The sequence below is a fragment of the Spermophilus citellus genome (genome assembly GCF_964194105.1).
Source record: "Spermophilus citellus genome assembly, chromosome: 13".
Lineage (NCBI taxonomy): Eukaryota > Metazoa > Chordata > Mammalia > Rodentia > Sciuridae > Spermophilus > Spermophilus citellus.
Window position 1 is genome coordinate 96,465,506 of NC_138193.1, and position 16,215 is coordinate 96,481,720.

Below are 16,215 nucleotides of genomic sequence, written 5' to 3' on the forward strand. Positions count from 1 at the left end.
TATTTTACTAATTATTAGTTATGTTGAGTATATTCTCATGTTCTTATTGGCCATTTGTACATGTGCTTTGGAGAAAAGTCTAGATAAGTTTTTTTTTTTTTTTTTAGTTGCAGTTGGACACAATATCTTTATTTTATTTATTTATTTTTATGTGGTCCTGAGGATTGAACCCAGTGCCTTGAATGTGCTAGGTGAGCGCTCTTCCACTGAGCCCCAGCCCCAGCCTTGGATTATTTTTTTTTTAGTTGTTGATAGATACAATACCTTTTTTTTATTTATTTTTATGTAATGCTGAGGATTAAACACAGTGTCTCACACATGCTAGGCAAGCTCTATACCTCTGAGTTACAATCCCAGCCCTAAACAGTTTTTAATCAATACTAAAGTACATGTTCAACCGAGAAAAATTCCTTAGGCACTGTGACATTCCTATTGCATGAGCTGCTGCCTGAGTATCACAGGAGAGCCCAGACACGTTTAATATGACAAAGGTTTGGCTCATTTCTCCAAAAGAGCAGCCACTCTACAGAAAATGGACTTGGCTCAATTTAATCAACTGGCTCCTAAATGCAAATTAGTAGACTCAACTTATTCTTCTAAAGCTAGTGAAAACACTCCAGACGAGAAAAAGGATGCATTATACCTCTCCCGGGGGCAAAATCTTTTACCAACTTAATTTTTTTTAACTCACACAGAGTCCAGAGGCTCCATTTCCCAATGGAAGATATTGCCTGTGGAAAAAGTAATCATAAATCTGGGGTGGGTGGAGGATTAGCAACATCAAAAGATGGCATATCCAAAGGAAACACCCTACTAAAAATTTGTGCTTTTGAGACAAGTTTACGTGACTCTCAAATCACTAATGGGGAATACATTCCTGAGCTCATACTGCCAAAAGAGTTATAACCAAATCAGCCACTGAAATCTGTTATCCAACAAAAAGCAACTTTCTTAAACAACTTTTACAATCTTTCAATTACAAAGACCAAGTTTGCCGTAAAATTATATTAGCTAATAGTCTTAAGTAAAATCTGATCCCAAACTACTTCACTTAATATTCAGGAAGTAGGTGAAAAGAAAAACATTAAACTAGTCCCAATCCTATATTAAAAGAATCCTGATTGTATGTATCTGCCTGCCTTTATTTATCATGCACCCATTAAATACAGGGATTCTTCTAGGTACTTCATACTTATCAGCCAAACAAATACCAAGATCTCTGCCCTTGTGCAACTTATATCCCAATGTCTTCAATTTGCTTTGAGATTGGTTTAGTGCAGAACATACCAGGAACTTGTTTTTGCAATTATTTCTGTCCGAATATTTCTGACCACAAATATCTTACATAATTTCTAATTACAAATATGTGAGAATTGAAAGAACACAGAAAAATTTATAAATTCAAGTCTTTGTAACTACAATAAACACTATATATCTACAAAAATTATTTCTTCAAAGAACCGATCCTCTCAAATGTATGAAATATGATATGTTAAGAGCTTTGTAATGTTTTGAACCAATAAAAAAATGAAAAATAAAAAAAAAAGAACCAATCCTCATTAAGAAAAACAACTGTAGGGGCTGGGGTTGTGGCTCAGTAATAGAATGCTCGCCTAGCACGGGTGAGGCACTAGGTTCCATCCTCATCACGACATAAAAATAAAGGTATTGTATCCAAATACAACTAGAAAAAAATATTTAAAAAAAAATAAATAATGAAAGAAAAACAACTGTAGCTGGGCGCAATGGCGACTCCGAAGGCTGAGACAGGAGAATTGCAAATTCAAAGCCAGCCTCAGCAATGGTAAGGCACTAAGCTAAGCAATTCAGTGAGACCCTGTCTCTAAATAAAATACAAAATAGGGCTGGATATGTGACTCAGTGGTGGAGTGCCCCCCGCCCCCAGTTCAATCCCCAGTTCCAAAAAGGAAAAAAAGAAAGAAAAACTGTGCCTGAAATAATGAGTACCTACCTTATTTTGAGAGTCTGGGCTTTCTGAACACAATAATTACTTCTACTTCTATAACAAACCTCAGCCAAGTGTGGTGGCAAATGCCTGTAATCCCAGCAGCTGGGAGGCTAAAGACAGGAGAATCACAAGTTCAAAGCCAACATAAGCCACTCAATGAGACCCTGTCTCTAAATAAAATACAAAAAAGAGCTGGGGATGTGGCTCAGTGCCTCTGGGTTCAATCCCCAAATCCCCAGTACCCCTCCCCCCAAAAAAAAAAAAAAAAAAACACCACCAAATCTCAGATGCTGGATTTGGAGGTGTAGCCCAGTTATATAGCCCATGATTAGCAAGCACAAGATTCTGAGTTCAATTCCCAGCACCAAAAACAAATAAACAAACAATAAAAATTAAATGATAACTCACAAACATCTCTATCATTTATACTTAAAGAATGCTGTAAGTGAAAAAACAATGGCTGGGTTATAGCTCATTGGCAGAGTTCCTGTCTGGTTGCACAAGGTTCTGGGTTCAATCCCCAGCACCTCAAAACAAATAAATAAATAAATAAGTAAAATTACCCACTCAACTAATATTTTAAATATCCTAAAAAGTAGTATACATTCAGAGTACTTCTAGTTATCTGCACATTAATCAATTGGCTTTGGATTGTCTAGACGTGAACTATTGGTAATTACTGCCATATGTGGCTACTGAGCATTTGAAATATGCCTAATCTAAATTGAGGTGAGCTGTAAGTATAGATTACACTGGAGAAGAACAGTGTAAAATAACTCAATTGTTTAAAATTTACTACACAATAAAATAACATCTTAGCTATGAGTTAAAACATTATTTAGCCAGGAGCAGTGGTACAGACCTGTAATCCCAATCACTTGAGAGGCTGAAGCAAGAGGATCAAAAGTTTGAGGACAACCTGGGCAAGTTAACCAGACCTAGTATCAAAATTAAAAATAAAAAGGGCTGGGGGTGTAGCTTAGTAGTGTAGAACCCCTGAGTTCCATCCTCAGCACTACCAAAAAAAAAATAAAAGAAAAGAAAGAAAGTGAAATCATGTATGCAGCTCACATTTCTTTTTTGAACAGCACTGGTTAAGACAATAGTATACTACCAAATCTATGCACAGAGCTCATATGTGTTGAAGCTGTACTCAGCCTACACTAGTCAATATCTTTTATCAAAATACATAAACATCAGAGACTAAAATGAAATTGTTTAAAAGAACACAAACAAGGGCTGGGGTTGTGGCTCAGAGGTAGCGCACTTGCCTAGCATGTGTGAGGCACTGGGTTCGATTCTCAGCACCACATATAATATATATAAAAAAAGGTCCATCAATAACTAATAAAAATATTTAAAAAAAAAAAAAAAAAGAACACAAACATTTGAGGGACTACCAAGTGTGGGACATTCAATCCATAAAGTAACACTGTGTAACTTTCTGTCTCATAGCAGAAGACTCACATATTCTATATATAGCTATTGTACACTGCCCAGAGCTCCTACAAAAAAATGCCTGGCACCACCCAAAGTACTTTACTCTCATTTATAAAATCCTAACAACTATCTATGTAGTAGATACTATTATTAATGTTATTTCTAAAGAAGCTGGGCATGTTGAACGTGCCTGTAGTATCAGTGACTTGGGAGGCTGAGGCAGGAGGATCAAAAGTTGGAGGCCAGCCTGGAGAACTAGGTGGAGAGACTGTCTCAAAAAAAAAAAAAAAAAAAAAAAAGTGCTAGCTCAGTGGTAGAATACCCCTGGGTTCAATCCAAAAGAAGGAATGATCAAAAGAATGAACTGAAGCAGAGAAAGGTTAAGTAACTTGCCAAAGTTGCAGAGCTATAACCTGTGGAACTAGGATTCCTACCCAGCAGGCCTGATGCAAAACCACTACACATTTCCCAAGTAAAAGGACTATACACAAAAATTATGCCATTTTCTCACAGGATTGGGTTTTCAAAAAAAAAAAAAAAAACTAAAGTAGATGAAGATATTGCTCTGCTGCCTTCTCTCTATGCCATCCTTCTCAAAGGCTGGTTAAAACTGATCACATGAATTAAATCCTCCCTCTCCAGAAAGACTATCTCATCCCTCTGGCCCAATTCTTAATTGTCCTTCAGACTTCATTTTATTGTGTGTGTTTTTTTGTTTGTTTGTTTGTTCTTTCTTTCTTTCTTTCCTTTTTCTTTTGCAATACTGGGAATTGAACCCAGGGGCACTCTATCCCTCAGCTACACTCCCAGCCCTTTCTATTTTTTTTTTATTTTGAGACAGGGTCTAGCTAAGTTGCCTACATGGGCCTCAAACTTGCAATTCTCCTGCCTCAGCCTGGCAAGTCACTGGGACTACACCATGCCTGGCCAGAATGCATTTAAGACATCATGTCCATGCAAGACTACTCAGACTCTTCACAATTCACACTAGTCCCCTCCTCCCTGTGCTTACTACTCTAGCACTGTCCACACTGCTGATTGTTCTCACCAGAATGCTCAAGGGGTCTACAACGTCCACCACTTCTCCACAGTGCCTATGAAAGTGCCTAGCATTAGGTATTTGCTGATTGACCCACCCAGCTACAGCTAAAAGCAAACTTTGTGCTAAGAAGTGCTAACAAGTTCTAAGTATCAAGATACTCTCAACAGTATGGTACCCAGGGAATGATGATGAAAAGCCCCCTTCCCCAAGAAGGTGATTTAAATAAAAAACATATTTAATTACTTGTCCGATTTTATTTCAATATAACTTGTTTTATGAGAATGACTTAAATTGCTGATAAATATCATAAGAAATCCCAACCAGCTATAATGCTATTAATTGCCTGAAACCAATTTAATTTTGACAACCCCCAGAGTTCAAAGACTACAGCAGTTACCTCTCTAAATAATCTCATTATAAAATTAGTTACATTTTTAAAAGGGTTTTATTCCACTGACCCAATGCAGAAGCTGGGCTCCCAATGACAGATAACCAGGTGTTCTTCAAGGATTGTGGGAGGTAGAAAGTGAACTTCATGCACAATTACTTTAGCACACAAGTCATGTTAGTGCAAGAGTCAAAAGGGACTTTCTTAGCCTTCCCTTTTCTTTTCCTAAACGGGAAACCGATTAAAAGGTCAACCTTTAGCTCTTACTTTCACAACAAGTAATTCTGAAACGTGGTCAAAGTGTTTTAGAGTCCTTAAGGCTGTGAACAACAACACACTTTACTGTAAATTCTAGCATCAAATAAACCAGAAAAGAAAACTCCATTCTGTCAAGTTGAGGACAGAAGCTGATCATGTTTCTCAGATTACTGTTTCTGTTGATGTCTTGAAAAACACTATGAGGCAAACATGCCATAGATTCCCACCCCAAGCACCAAGAGCCTCCGATTGTTTGACACATCAATGGATTAGTCAACGCGGCCAACTCACTTTTCCCCTCTAATTTGCCTTAATTATTCTTCACACAAACCCTCAAGTTCACTCCAAGTTGTGACCATATGCAATCTTCTTTTTGCCCCCAAGTATAAATTAGGGCCTTGACCAACTAGCTAGTATTGCTTCAACCCGAAACACTAAAATCTCTCTCTTAAAAATGTCACACATGTAGCAATTCTACAAATATGAAAAAAGCCAGTCAAGTCACTTAAAGAAACAGGCAGGATTCTGGAACGTTGTAAACCCCTGCATATTTTGTGTCAGCGGGCAGAGCAAAGGGGGAGACCTTGAAAGCAGAAGACCGGATGGGAAGCATGGGAAGACCCCGCCCCAGTCAGCTCAAAGCTGATTCAAACAGTAACTTGGGTCTGTCGTTTGGAATCGGAATCACTGAAACAAAGGCGTATATTACAAGAAGCAAGATGTCTGGAGTAAGAGAAAACGGCTCGCCGCTACAGAGGCCGTCCGACACCCTCCCACAGGTCTTACCTATGGTGGAAATAAAGGTGGTATTGAAGGCATCATCCGAAAAACGAAAAAGGACGCAGGTCTTCCCCACTCCCGAGTCCCCGATCAGGAGCAGCTTGAAAAGCAGGTCGTACGTCTTCTTCGCCATTGGGAGGAGCGGCTCGGGCTCTCGCCGCCGGCGGCCCCAAGGGATCGGTCCTTCTCACCACGGCCAACTCCTCACCCGGGCGTTCTTGGGCCGGAGGACCGGGGAAGCGTGGGAAAATAGGAGGGCTCGAGAGGATGCGGGCGACCAAGGAACGGCCTCCTCAAGAAAGCCTCGACGGTGGCGGCGTCCCGTGCCTCCGAGGGCGGCGACCGCAGCTCCGCAGCCTCTCCCAGCCGCTCCGCCCGGTTCCGGGGAGTCGGTCGGGACAAAATGGCCTCCCCTCCCCCCTCAGGGCTGCTCGGCCGGGACGCTCCCACAGGCTAGCGAGTGAGCTCTGCCGTCGAGGGAGCTCGGCGGGCGGGAGGACAGCCCCTCCCGGGCAGAACTCCGCGATGGGACGCGGCGAGGACAGCAAAGGAAGACCGCGAGCGGACGAACCCAGCTACATAGCCCCAGGAAGGAGAGCCGCCCCAGCCAGAGCCACCTTTTCCCCGTGCCCTCTCACGCCGGCGTGCGCGCTGCCTGAGACGCACGCAAGGACGTACGCCCGCCCTTCCCTCGCGCCCTCGCCCTGCGGTCCGCCTCTGCGCACGCGCGCAAGAGAGTGTTGCGGGTACATGGGGGCGGAGACAGGAGCGAAGGATCTCAATCTGAAGCCGGGCCGAGAGGGGCCGGGGGCGGGGCCAGAGAGGGCGAGGCCGCGGGCGCGCACCCTGTGGCCGCCTGATAGGGTGCGCGGCGGTACGAGCACGCCCCGCGAGAGGCGCTGCCTAGTGACTGCGCAGGCGCAGCACGGTGGCTAGTCCCTGCTTCCCTCTTGCATTCCCGGGGTCTCCCAGCGAACTACTCCGGGTAACCTCTGCGTGGAGTTTGTTGGGAGTGGGGCGCTTGAGAATCTTGGCGCAGCGACGGGCGTAGGTGGTCATGTTTTCTTGTGTAGCTACAGCTCGTAGACATATATAAAATAAAGGCCAGCGTCATTTAATAGGTTCTTTGTAAAACTTGAAAGCCTCCTGGAGTGCTCGCTTTAGTGGGCCGGCCATGACAAGAGGAATATTACTGCTGCATCCCAGTTTCTTTAAGCAGGAAAAATTGGCGTTAGAGCAGGAGTTCGAAATGGAAAAGCTGTCCAAGGTACTCGGGTTGGAATGATGTAATCGTCCTTCCCGGGCGAGAAAAGGAAGGCTGAGGAACACCTGGGCGCAGAGAGAATCTCCCCGCGAACGGAAGGTTCGCTGCTGTGCTCTGCGCGTAGAACCCGCTCCAGGCCTTTGCGGTCCTTGGGAATCCTGGAGACGCCAAGAACTCTATGCACAGGAGGCGGGGCCCTCCCTGCCGCCAAGTCGTACCACCTTGTCGAAAAATCCAAAGATGGTGAAGCCCACCTGAACCTTGCATTTTCTTTTCATTTGCCTTATCCTTTTTCTTCTACCCTCAACAGTGTTTCTCTTTTTGGAGGGGAGGGGTGCGGGGGCGGGCACTGGAGATTGAACCCGGGAGAGTTTAACCACTGAGCCACATCCCCAGCCCTTCTTATTTTGAGTCAGGATCCCACTGAATTATCTAGGGCCTCGCAGAATTACTGAGGCTGGCTCTGAACTTGCGATCCTCTTGCCTCAGCTTCTAGAGTCACTGAGATTACAGGTGTGTGCCACCTCACCCAGCTCCCCATCAATCTTATTTACACTTACCCTTTCCCCCTTTTTTTTTTCTTTTTTTCCATAGTTGGAAAATATGTGCTTCTGACCTCAGTATGCTCCATCACTACAGCATGCCTAGGATGTGATCTCAAAGTGGTTGAACCTGGTGAGCTGGTTCAGCTTGAAAAAGTATTAAACTCTGGGACATCTGGAAAGCAAGAAACAAGGATTCAGAGAGAATTTGAAGCCACAGTTTTACACACAACCCCACCGTCACCAGAATGTTGCTGTATTTGATATGTAATTAAAATGAGTCTTTGGGGAAGTTCCAGTCATCATGTTTCAGTTTCAAATTCTTCAAAGACTTGTCTTGCCAAGTGTGGTCTCTCACACCTGTAATCCCAGCTACTCAGGAGGCTGAGGCAGAAAAATGGCAAGTTCCAGGCCATTTAATGAGACCCTGTCTCAAAAAAAGGAGCTGTGGGTCCAGCTTCTTAATACAGCACCCCTGAGTTCAATCTCCAGTGCAAAAAAAAACACAAAACTGTAGCATGGGAGGCTGGCGGTTTAGCTAAGTGGCAGAGCCCGCACTTAACATGTTCCATCCTTAGAACAAAAATAAAGACTTGTCTTACATTCTTTTTCCTTCCCAAACACTCCTAAACTTCATGACTTAAGATGCTTGTCTTCTCTAATATATCTCCCTCTTAGATTGGATTCTCTGATTGTTTTTCATAATCTTATCTCTTAAACCTACTTATCCCCTGAATCATTTCTTATTCAGCTGGGAATGTCTTATGATAAAATCAACAATTCTAAAATAGGCTAGCTATGCAAATCACAAAGCCAGCTATGAGCAGTGCTTCACAAATTTGTCATCAATTCAAGAGTTATAACCCTTGAGTACCTCAAAATTTTCAGTGTTAGCTTGAAAATAAATAAAATAAATCTGATAAACTCAACCCCCAATATTGTAAAGCATCTTAAAAGTTGTTTTTGTTTTTTGGTGCTGGGGATTGAACCCAGGGCTTATGCATATGCCAGGCAAGTGCTCTACCACTGAGCTACCTCCCCATCCCAAAAGTATTATGATTTTTTGATGTAGAAAGCTTAATTTGGAGAGTAATACTATTATGTAAATTTAGGAAATAATGAGCAGCTAAATAAAACAAAATTCTTTAAACTTCAGTCTATATCCCAGTTATAACCAATAATTTTATCAGTTAGAACCTTTTCTCCAATGAACCCATGTTCTAAAACTTCAGAAATTATATTTATTAGAAATTTTTACTTATTATTGATTCAGGAGCATAGAATTTTAGAACTGTCATATCTTTGATGTAATTCAACCCCTGGACATAATTGACAGATGGGAAGTCTAAGAAGAAGAAAGTTTACACTATTAGTGGTGGAACCAGGACTATATCCAAAAAAGTAAAGGGAAGAAAAACCTCCAAATAACAGCATAAAGGTAAGAATTGGAAGGCTCAGCCAGTACTTAGTATTTGGTACTTAGTATTAATTTAGTAAAATTAATTAAAAGTTTCACAGTATGGGAGGCTGAGACAAGAGGATCACAAGTTCAAAGCCAGTCTCAGCAACTTAGTGAGGCCCCAAGCAACTTAGCAAGACTCTGTCAAAATAAAATATAAAACCAGCAAGGAATGTGGTTCAGTGGTTAAGTGCCTCTGGCTGGGTTCAATCCTGGTACCTCCACCACCACCCCCAAAAAAAGTTTTACTGGTATGAGGCATAAGCATCCATTTATATCTGCCACTGAAGCCAACAAAAGTGATCAAGACAAGGGAGACCTGTGACTCTAGAAAAAGAATAAAACAAGGGCTGGGGCTGGGGCTCAGCAGCAGAGTGCTTGCCTAGCATGTGTGAGGCACTGGGTTGATCCTCAGCACCACATAAAGAATAAACAAAAGTACTGTGTCCATCTACAACTACAAAAAAAAAATTTTTTTTTAAAGACTGTTTGCAACAGTCCCCTCCCGCTGCTGCCTCAGCCAGGGCCCTTCTCTGGCAAGCAGGAGTTTGGGCGAAGTTGGTCGCCCACTTTCTTCCACTTAGGAGCCCGCTCGCTGTGGCTTCAGCGCGCCCCAGTCGCCCAGTTTCCTGACACAGGACATCAGCATGGCGTCTCCCTTCAGCCTCTCTCTGGTGGCTCTGGAGGTGGGGTGAGGCGTAACCATCCGCCACTGTGCTCTGCTACATTAAAAAAAAAAAAAATTATTTTTATTTTTGGTGACAGGGTCTTTCTAAGAGAACCAAGAGAGCAAGGGTGTGTTGTGGGAGGCAAAAGAGCTTCCCAAGCTAGCTTTGAAGTTGGCCTACTGCCTCAGCCTCCAGAGCTGCTGGGCTTACAGCACCACTCCAGGGAGTGGTTAAGACAAGAGAATTTCAAGTTCCAGGTCAGCTTCAGCAATTAGCAAGACTCTAAGCAACTTAGTGAGACCCTACCTCAAAAAATAATAAGTGGTGCACATCTGTAATCCCAGCAGTTTGGGAAGCTGAGGCAGAGGATCAAGAGTTCAAAGCCAGGGCTGGGGATGTGGCTCAAGCGGTAGCGCGCTCGCCTGGCATGCGTGCGGCCCGGGTTCGATCACCACATACAAACAAAGATGTTGTGTCCACCGAAAACTAAAAAATAAATATTGAAAAAAAATTCTCTCTCTCTCTCTCTCTCTCTCTCTCTCTCTCTTTAAAAAAAAAAAAAAAAAAAAAAAAAAAAGAGTTCAAAGCCAGCCTCAGCAAAAGCAAGGTGGTAAGCAACTCTGAATAAAATACAAAACAGGGTTGGGTATATATATGGCTCAGTGGTTGAGTGCACCTGAATTCAATCCCCCTTTACCAAAATAAAAACAATAATAAATGAGGATGTAGGCCTAAAAGATAAACCTAGAGTCACAAAGTAATATTTGATAAAAAGCACAAGCAATGAAAAAAATGCCTAACTAATTTTTTTTTAAAGTTCTGGGTGATCAATGAATTTATTTATTTATTTATTTTTTAAAGAGAGAGAGAGAGAATTTTAATATTTATTTTTTAGTTTTTGGTGGACACAACATCTTTGTATGTGGTGCTGAGGATCGAACCCGGGCCGCACGCATGCCAGGCGAGCGCGCTACCGCTTGAGCCACATCCCCAGCCCCCTAACTAATACTAGTTTACTATTTATGCCTTTTTCAAAGTTTCTTTGTAATAAATATAGTCCAAATATTTGCAAAGCCCAAAAAGAAAATGAGACTAGGGCCCAGTGGCCCGTGCCTATAAGCCCAGCAAGTCAAGAAGCTGAGACAGGAGGATTAGATGTTCAAGATCAGCCCTAGAGGGCTGGGGATGTGGCTCAAGCGATAGCGCGCTCGCCTTGCATGCGTGCGGCCCAGGTTCGATCCTCAACACCACATACCAACAAAGATGTTGTATCTGCCGAGAACTAAAAAAATAAATAAATATTAAAAATTCTCTCTCTCTCTCTCTCTCTCTCTCTCTCTCTCCTCTCTCTTTAAAAAAAAAAAAAAAAAAAAAAAAAAGATCAGCCCTAGAATTTAGTGAGACCCTGTCTCAAAATAAAAAATAAGGATTGGGGGTGCAGCTCAGTGATAAAGAGCCCCTGGGTTCAATCCCTAATACCAAAAGGAAAAAAAAAGTTAGGGGAGAAAGAAAGAAAATGAGTATATTTATATATCTACATTGTGAAAGTATTGTGTTTATTGTTTTTTTCAAAACAAAAAACTGAGCTGAACAAGTCCTGGTTCCAGCCTTCAGCTTAAGCTTTTAGGACCTGCCTATATGGCTTATAAGAAATTCCTGTCTCAAAAGATTTTGACTCAGGAGCATCTTTACCATTATTCTCTTGCACTATTGCTTAATCTCTGTACCTGATTTCTTGCTCTTTTGCTTCCCACAACATACCCTTGCTCTCTTGGTTCTTAAGTGTGGAGTCTTCCCTGGAAGGGCAAGCCCTGCTGTGTCATTCATTACCTTCTATAAAACCAAATCCTCCAGTCTCTGTGACTTTGCCTATTTACTGCTGCCTATTTCCTGTGTTCACACCCACAGACTTCCAAGAGGAAGGTTAGACTGTCCTGAGGCTAAGTACTAGTTGCCTAATGTCTACTTTTATCACCAGAGCCTGCCAAAATTCTGTTCTGCTTACTTTGTGTGTGTGTGTGTGTGTGTGTGTGTGTGTGTGTATAGTTGTAGATGGATAGAATGCCTTTTATTTTATTTGTTGATTTTTTAATGCGGTGCTGAGGATCGAACCCAGTGCCTCCTGCATGCTAGGCAAGTGCTCTGCCACTGAGCTATAGCACCAGCCCATACTTTTTTTTTTTTTTAAACACATGGATTCTGGCCATGTGGTCCCAAACTCCTGGACTCAAGCAGTCCTCCAGCCTTCTGGAACAGTAGGTTGCTCTACCATGCAATCTGAGCCCCCATGCCTGGCTGCCTGAATATCTTGATTTAGACCCCTTCTATTTTTTTTTTTTTTTTTTGTATGTGGTGCTGAGGATCGAACCCGGGCCACATGCATGCCAGGCGAGCGCGCTACCACTTGAGCCACATCCCCAGCCCCAGACCCCCTCTATTTAAAAAAAAAATGTGTTGCCCCAGCAGGGTACCACCACACACACCTGTAATCCCAGTGTTTCAGGAGGCTGAGGCAGGAGGATCACAAGTTCAAAGTCAGCCTCAGCAATTTAGCAAGGCCCTAAGCCAATTTAAGAAGACCCTGTCACAAAATAAGAATAGAAGCTGGCTGGGGGTGTGTTGCTCAGTGGTTAAGACCCCTGGATTCAATCCCTGGTACCAAAAAAAAAAAAAGTATTGTCCAAAGTCTTCCCCTGTTCATTGGTTGTGTGTGTACTAGTTCCACTGTCAAGGATGTCTCAACTCTGAAATGCTGGCCTTGGCATTTAAGGGGCTCCAGGCCCTAGTCAACCTTTCTTCCCTACTTACCTTCCACACAGTCTGCTCCAGAAAAAAATATTTTCTTTCCCACAGTTACTATATATCTTCCTGATTCCAAGTTACTTTAACACGGTTCTCTGCTTGTGAGATGCACCTTCTCCTCAGACCACCTAACATTCCTTTAGCCTTCAGCTTAAATGCTTTCACCACGGCTGTTTCCTCTCTCTCTCTCTCTCTCTCTCTCTCTCTCTCTCTCTCTCTTTTATATATATATATATATATTTTAGGGTACTAAAGTCAACTAAATATATATATATATATATATATATATATATATTTTTTTTTAGTTGACTTTAGTACCCTGCCTGGCTTATTAATTTTATTAAATAAATAAATGTGAGAAACAAGCTCACCTGCCCAAACCCAAAGAAATGACTAAGAAACACAGGTATAGCAAAAAGCAAGGCTCTTACTGACAGTCTTGCAAGATTGGGTGTCTGGGGGAACAGGCACACCCAGAGCAGTTTCAATCAGCATTTTACTCCCTAGTGTTCAGGGCTTCTTCCCTGGTTCCTCATTGTCTGAGTAGATCCTCAGGGCTGGTCACTCCTCCCAGATCTCTCCTTCTCTGGGTTTTACTGTCTCCTATTGGGTTACTTAAAAACTGGTAACCTTAAATTGTACCCACCTCCCTTTGTTCTCTTGGGATGAGAAGGCCTTTCTGCAATGATTGAGTGCATTTTGGCACTATGAAGTTTATCTTGTTGGTCAGGCCAGCCCACTTCAGCCCACTTCCTGTCACCTCCTGTTTGTGGAAGGGCTGTGAATCTCTCACACTCAGGTGTTAACTGCTGGTAACCATTTGTTCTATTTTCTCTTCAGCTGCTTTTCTTACATCCTCAGTAATTTTACATTAAAAGCTAAATACTGTAGTCTGAAAATGGATCATTGGGCTTTCTATTTCTTGTAAATATAGCTCCATTATAGAGTTTATTTCTGTGAACAAGAAATACTGTTAAGGCTAACAGGGCAACTGTGTTAAAGTAGAATACACTAAACTTGGGAGTCAGACAATATAGCTTCAAGAATTGGCTCTGCTTGGGGGCTGGGGATATAGCTCATTTGGTAGAGTGTATGTTGTATGCACAAGGCCCTGGGTTCAATCCCCAGCACCACAAAAAAAAAAAAAAAAAAAAAAAAAAGAAAAGAAAAGAATCAGCTCAGCTAGTGACTGTTCACAACAATAGATGATTCATTTAGCCTCACTATTTTCCTCACATCAAGCTGATACCAGAGGAATAGTATTTCCCAGGATTGTTTTAAAAATTAAATAAGATAACATGTAAATGTACTTTAATATAGAGCAAACACTATGCAAATGTAAGTTATTACTATTAAGAAAGAATGAATTATACCATAAGAACAATGAGAGCAGAAAAGTTAAAAATAAATTTAGAACAGATAAATTATCAAAGCAACAGCCATCTTGGAGGAAAAACATGGTACAGAAATAAGTCAAAGGAGGGAGAATAAAAAATTAGAACAGGAAAAAGCAAGAATCAGATCTGACTTGAGTTGCAAATATTTAATAATATCATCAGGAGTAAGGAAAACAAAAGAAAGAAATCCAATGGTTGAAAACAGCAGATTTTACACACACACACACACACACACACACACACACACACAATAAAAAAATTCTGCACCCTGGACTCCTGTCAAGGAATGCCAACTCTTCCACCTGCGTCAGAGGGAGCAACTGGTGTAGCACAATGGCTAAAAACATGGGCCTTGAGTCTGCCAGACCTAAGTTCCATACACTTCATTTTATTGAAAGAAAACCTTGGATAAATTGCCTAACCTCCTAAAGGTGTTTTTTTTCTGTGAAGTGGGAACAAAATAGAAATGACCATAGGGTTGTGTGAGGATTAAATGAGACATGGTGCTTGGCTTTCAGTTAATTTTCAGAAACATTGTTATCATCACCACAAGAACTTAAAAAAAATCTATTTGGGGACCATTGGTTTGAAAAATGCTAATCTAGAGGAGCACAAGTTTTTTCAAAATCATTTGGTTTTCTGTTGTTTTGGGAGTTGTTGTTTTATTTTGTTTTGGTACCAGGGATTGAACCCAGGAGCATTTAACCCCTGAGCCACATCCCCAGGTTGTTGTTTTTTTATTTTGAGACAGAGTCTCACTAACTTTCTAGGGCTCTGAGAAGTTGCTAGGCTAGCCTTGAACTTGTGATCCTCCTGCCTCTGCCTCTGGAGTCACTGGGGTTACAGGTATGCACCACATGATTTTTTTTAAATATTTATTTTTTAATTTTAGGTGGACACAATATCTTTATTTTATTTTTATGTGGTGCTGAGGATCCAACCCAGTGCCTCACGCATTCCAGGCAAGCGCGCTACCACTTGAGCCACATCCCCAGCCCCCTACGACATGATTTTTAGCATCCAGTTAAAAATCACTTGTTTTGAGACATGGAAAACATTCTATTATTCCATGGGAACATCCTATAAGGAAAGAACTTCTAAATCCATTTTTGCAACTTTATGCCTCTTTTAAAAGTGATTGTGCATCAGGTAGGAATCTTAAGGATTCGGGGGACTACATATATACAGTATATTCATTGTAAGTTGATGTAAATGTATATTTTTTTCTCAACTCTTATTTTTTTTCAGTAGTAGGGATCGAACCTAGGGTCTTGCACATGCTAGGCAAGCTCTCTACCACTGTGCTACATCTCCAACCCATAATCTCTTTTTTAATGTATAAATAAAAATAAAAATATCATCTGAATTAAAGGATAATTATGTTTTCTAATATTTGGCTATCTATTAAAGTAATAACTACTCAGTTCATGCCAAAGAATGGAGAACACCAATTAATACATAAACATAGTAGTTTCTCTTTGAACATGAAACTTTGCATAGTAAACCCCCTGGATGGGACAACACAAAACAGGGCTATGAGGCACACTTCAGGGAATTTAGGATATTTATGGAGGCATATATTTTTTTTACCCTTAATCGCTACATAGCAAAATAATAGCTATGCAAATTTTTTAATGTGACGGATTTAATCAAGGTAGGCCAGACTTTATGGGCTTCTGTTCCTGAAGCTTGGTACTGACTGGCAGCTGGCAGCTGGCAGGTCTTGCCCTGCCCTGTCTGGTTCCAAGTCTTTGCAATAAGCACCCAGTTATTTGCAGGCTGCCCCACCTCTTTCCTGGAGCCAGAAAGGGTAGAAGCCCAGGGTATCAACGCCCTCATATTACATATTGAGTTAGACACTGCCAAAATAATATCTGAAAGTAGACATCTCTCTTGTGCTAAATACCCACAAGGGGAAGCCAGGTCCTTGACCATGCTTATGCATTCAGGGTTCCACTATTTTTTGTCCTACTTTTTAGGGCACTGGTGTCCACAGGGCAAACCTGCCCAGTGGACAAATAGGGACACTGTTTCTTTGCCTTGTTCCTACCAGTGCCATTCCTCCATCCTCACCCATATTCACACTCATTTACTTCTGTATTAGACGTTTGTCAGGACTTTAGCTATTTGGCATCGAACCCACTTTCTCTCACTAGAAAACTCTCCACCATGAGTTTTCAGTATATAGAGCTCTTCTCCCTCTCTA

General features: G+C 41.7%; 2 protein-coding genes across 2 annotated transcripts in view; one reads left to right on the top strand and one right to left on the bottom strand.

The window, feature by feature from the left end:
- Positions 1–6,016, bottom strand: part of RAB10 (RAB10, member RAS oncogene family) — a 101,937-nt gene extending 95,921 nt beyond the window's left edge. Inside the window, exon 1 of the mRNA XM_081264104.1 lies at positions 5,884–6,016. Within this exon, the coding sequence (XP_081120230.1) occupies positions 5,884–6,010 (127 nt within the window). The 5' untranslated portion in view covers positions 6,011–6,016. The remainder of the gene's footprint in view (positions 1–5,883) is intronic.
- On the top strand, positions 6,016–7,985 carry LOC308632220 (uncharacterized protein). Its single transcript, XM_081264103.1, has 2 exons — positions 6,016–6,862; positions 7,736–7,985. The coding sequence occupies exon 1, from the start codon at positions 6,145–6,147 to the stop codon at positions 6,811–6,813; it is 669 nt and encodes a 222-aa protein (XP_081120229.1). The 5' UTR covers positions 6,016–6,144; the 3' UTR covers positions 6,814–6,862; positions 7,736–7,985.
- Positions 7,986–16,215: the final 8,230 nt, after the last annotated feature.